Below are 2,982 nucleotides of genomic sequence, written 5' to 3'. Positions count from 1 at the left end.
TCTGGCGAGTAAACTAAAAAATGTACTAGCCAATGGCGATTCAATTGCCAAGGTGTTCGTAGAGGGCTGTTACAAATGATTATTGTACTATTACCAATACATCTTTATGCTAATACATTTTCTCGTTTTATTTCTTTTAATTTGGGGGTAAAATTTGTCGTGTTTTCATACATACGCCCAATTGTCCATCAGAAAATGCCTCAAGTGTGCCGCATCCAAATTGTCTTCACTTATATAAGCCATATATTACTGTTATTGTTGGGGAGGGGGACATCATATTTTGGTCCTAGAAATACATTTTACATACACCTTTACAAAATGTATTTCCTTTTTAATTTTGGGGAAACATTTGACGTTTGCTTTTCCATCAGAAATACCTTAAATGTTTCTTTTAAGTCCTCCTCAGAGAAGGATCTCGGGATCATGACAAAGATTCTGGTGAGCTCCTCATCCTCCACATCTCGGTGGCTGCCAGAAGATCTGGACTGAGCGATGAAGACCTAGACGAGCACCAAACGCTTAACGTACACCCAGCACTGAGAGCTGATGAGAGTGTAATTGTGACTGAATCGGGTGTTGCATTAAAATACCTTGATGGGTTTGGCTCCTTCGGCCAGGCATCTGCCGTGCATCTCCTCCATCGCAGTGCAGGCTTGCGACGATTTGGCGAATTTCACAAACGACACTCCTTTCGACTCTTTCGTCTGCTTGTCTTTCACCACCCAAATGTCCTGAATCTCCCCGAAAGCTGCGAAATGCTCCCGTATGATCTCTTCTGTTATGGTTTTACTTGTAACGAGAAACAGCCGACTGTTTGCTGGCTCGTCCAAATGTGAAGAGACTCGGTTAGATTCGTCCATAGCAACAGTTATATTACTAATTTATTAGGCTTTTAGCCAGCAAGCAACTGTGTGTGAAAACTGTACGTTTTGACAAATTGACCTGATAAGCCCAAATATACCAGACAAATATAATGTGTGCGGACACGGTCAAAATGCAATTATTCGGATATCTAAACAGCACACGTGAACAACACAGCCGAATGCACGCGCAGAAACGCATTTCATAATAAAAGACGAGTTCTTTTTAGGCACATGCAGGGGTTTAGTTCTTCTTCTTATTATTCGTTTTTTTTATTGGCGGCTCGCAATCACCAATTGAGCATTACCGCCATCTACTGAAGCAATGGACCAGAGACTTGAATTCCCTTTTCCCAGACCTATCAGAACTCGAGCTTTCGATGTTGCTGCGTGTTCAGCGCCCAAGTCCCTCTCAGCCCAGAGAATAGGAATAACAAAAGTAATCCTTTTATTGAATGATTATCCTGTTGACCTTTTAAGCTTGCCCAATACGTCAAAATAAATTGTTTCCTTCTTAGATGAGCTGGCATTTCCCCCATCTCCACCTGTAACGCTGGAACTGGGGAGGAAGGACAAGCTCCACAACAAATTCTCAAAGCTTGTGATTGTATTCTTTCTAATTTTTCTAACTGCGACTTAGCAGCTGAACCATATACCATACATCCATAGTCTAATATTGCTCTAATCATTGTTGAATAAATGATTTTTAATGCCAATCTGTCAGCTCCCCACTCACGTCCAGAAATACACCTCATTACATTTTCCCTCCATCTTACTTATGTGATTATTCCATGTAACCTCTGCATCAAACCACATACCTAAAAATCGTATCACTTTAACTTGTTCTAACTCTTTATTATATAATTTCAACTTTAAATCTATACTTCTCCTTTTATTTGTAAAGAATAAAGAATAAATATATTTAGTTTTATCTACAGAAAATGTAAAACCCCATTTATAAGACCATTTTTCAACATTTATTAAAACTGTTTGCATTTTATTAACAATATACTCAACATTCCTACCTCTAAGCCACAAAGCTCCATCATCTGCAAACAAAGATTTATTTATATTTTCCCCTATTGTTGCAAAAACATCATTAATCATAATTATAAATAACAAAGGACTTATGACACTTCCTTGCGGAGTGCCATTCTCAATACTTCCCTCCCTTGAAATATAATCTCCAACCTTTACTTTAATATTTCTTTCAATTAAAAACTCTTTAATCCAATTATATATTCTTCCACCTATTCCTATTTGATCTAATTTAATTAGCAAACCCTCTTTCCATAACATATCATAAGCTTTCTCAACATCAAAGAAAACTGCTATTATTGTTTCTTTATTGATCAAAGCTTTCCTAATATCTGATTCTAATTTGATAATTGAATCCATTGTTCCTCTTCCACGTCTAAAACCACTTTGATATGGAGAGAAAAAGTTATTCTTCTCCATATTATACATCAACCGGTCAGTAATCATTTTTTCCATTAATTTACATAAATGTGAAGTTAATGCTATTGGTCTATAGTTTAGAGGATTACTTGGATCTTTACCCGGTTTCTTAATAGGGATAATTAACGCTTCTTTCCAACCCTGGGGTAAAACCCCTTCCTCCCATACCCTGTTATAAAATTCCAGAATTATACTCAATGATTCATCACTTAACTTTTTTAACATAACATAGCTAATTTCGTCTTGTCCTGGAGTTGAAGCCTTAGTGTTTTTCAATGCTCGCTTTAGCTCCGGAAATGAAAACGGAACATCTAATGGGATATTTGTAGCTCTCTTTATTTCCCTTATGTATGGATGTTCTATTAACAGCTTCTCTCTCATATCCTTACTTTCCTTCGTCAGGTTATCTGCACCCATGGTACAGCAGCAAAGTTCCTTTTGTTTGCTTCGTGTTTAACTCTAGAGGAGTTGGAAAATGAGCCTATTTTCAAAAATAGTGGTGTGTTCCTTTAAAGGGGTGTCTGTTTTTTTCACCTCCGTGCCCAAACGTCTTTATTTGGGCTTCCGAAAGCGAATGATGGCAGGAAACAGTGGTTGCGATTTATTTTTTAACTCTGTCCCTGAGCATTATAACCCCAATTTGCTATTGTGTGCTGCGCATTTT

The 2,982-nt window shown here is 37.5% G+C and overlaps 1 protein-coding gene and 1 long non-coding RNA gene across 3 annotated transcripts in view; one reads left to right on the top strand and one right to left on the bottom strand.

The window, feature by feature from the left end:
* rbm45 (RNA binding motif protein 45) overlaps nucleotides 1–1,038 on the bottom strand; it is a 13,145-nt gene extending 12,107 nt beyond the window's left edge. For both annotated transcript variants that reach the window (XM_016487476.1, XM_016487477.1), the window contains exons 1-2: nucleotides 591–1,038; nucleotides 378–500 (exon numbers count right to left, since the gene is read on the bottom strand). In XM_016487476.1, the coding sequence (XP_016342962.1) occupies nucleotides 378–500; nucleotides 591–860 (393 nt within the window). In that variant the 5' untranslated portion in view covers nucleotides 861–1,038. The remainder of the gene's footprint in view (nucleotides 1–377; nucleotides 501–590) is intronic.
* The window catches only part of LOC107689482 (uncharacterized), an 8,464-nt gene that overhangs the window by 1,318 nt on the left and 4,164 nt on the right, over nucleotides 1–2,982 (top strand). The window lies entirely within an intron of this gene.

The sequence above is a fragment of the Sinocyclocheilus anshuiensis genome, unplaced genomic scaffold, assembly GCF_001515605.1.
Source record: "Sinocyclocheilus anshuiensis isolate Anshui unplaced genomic scaffold, SAMN03320099.WGS_v1.1 scaffold1199, whole genome shotgun sequence".
NCBI classification, from domain to species: domain Eukaryota; kingdom Metazoa; phylum Chordata; class Actinopteri; order Cypriniformes; family Cyprinidae; genus Sinocyclocheilus; species Sinocyclocheilus anshuiensis.
Note: the sequence above shows the minus strand (reverse complement) of the source record. Positions and strands in the feature narration are given on the sequence as shown.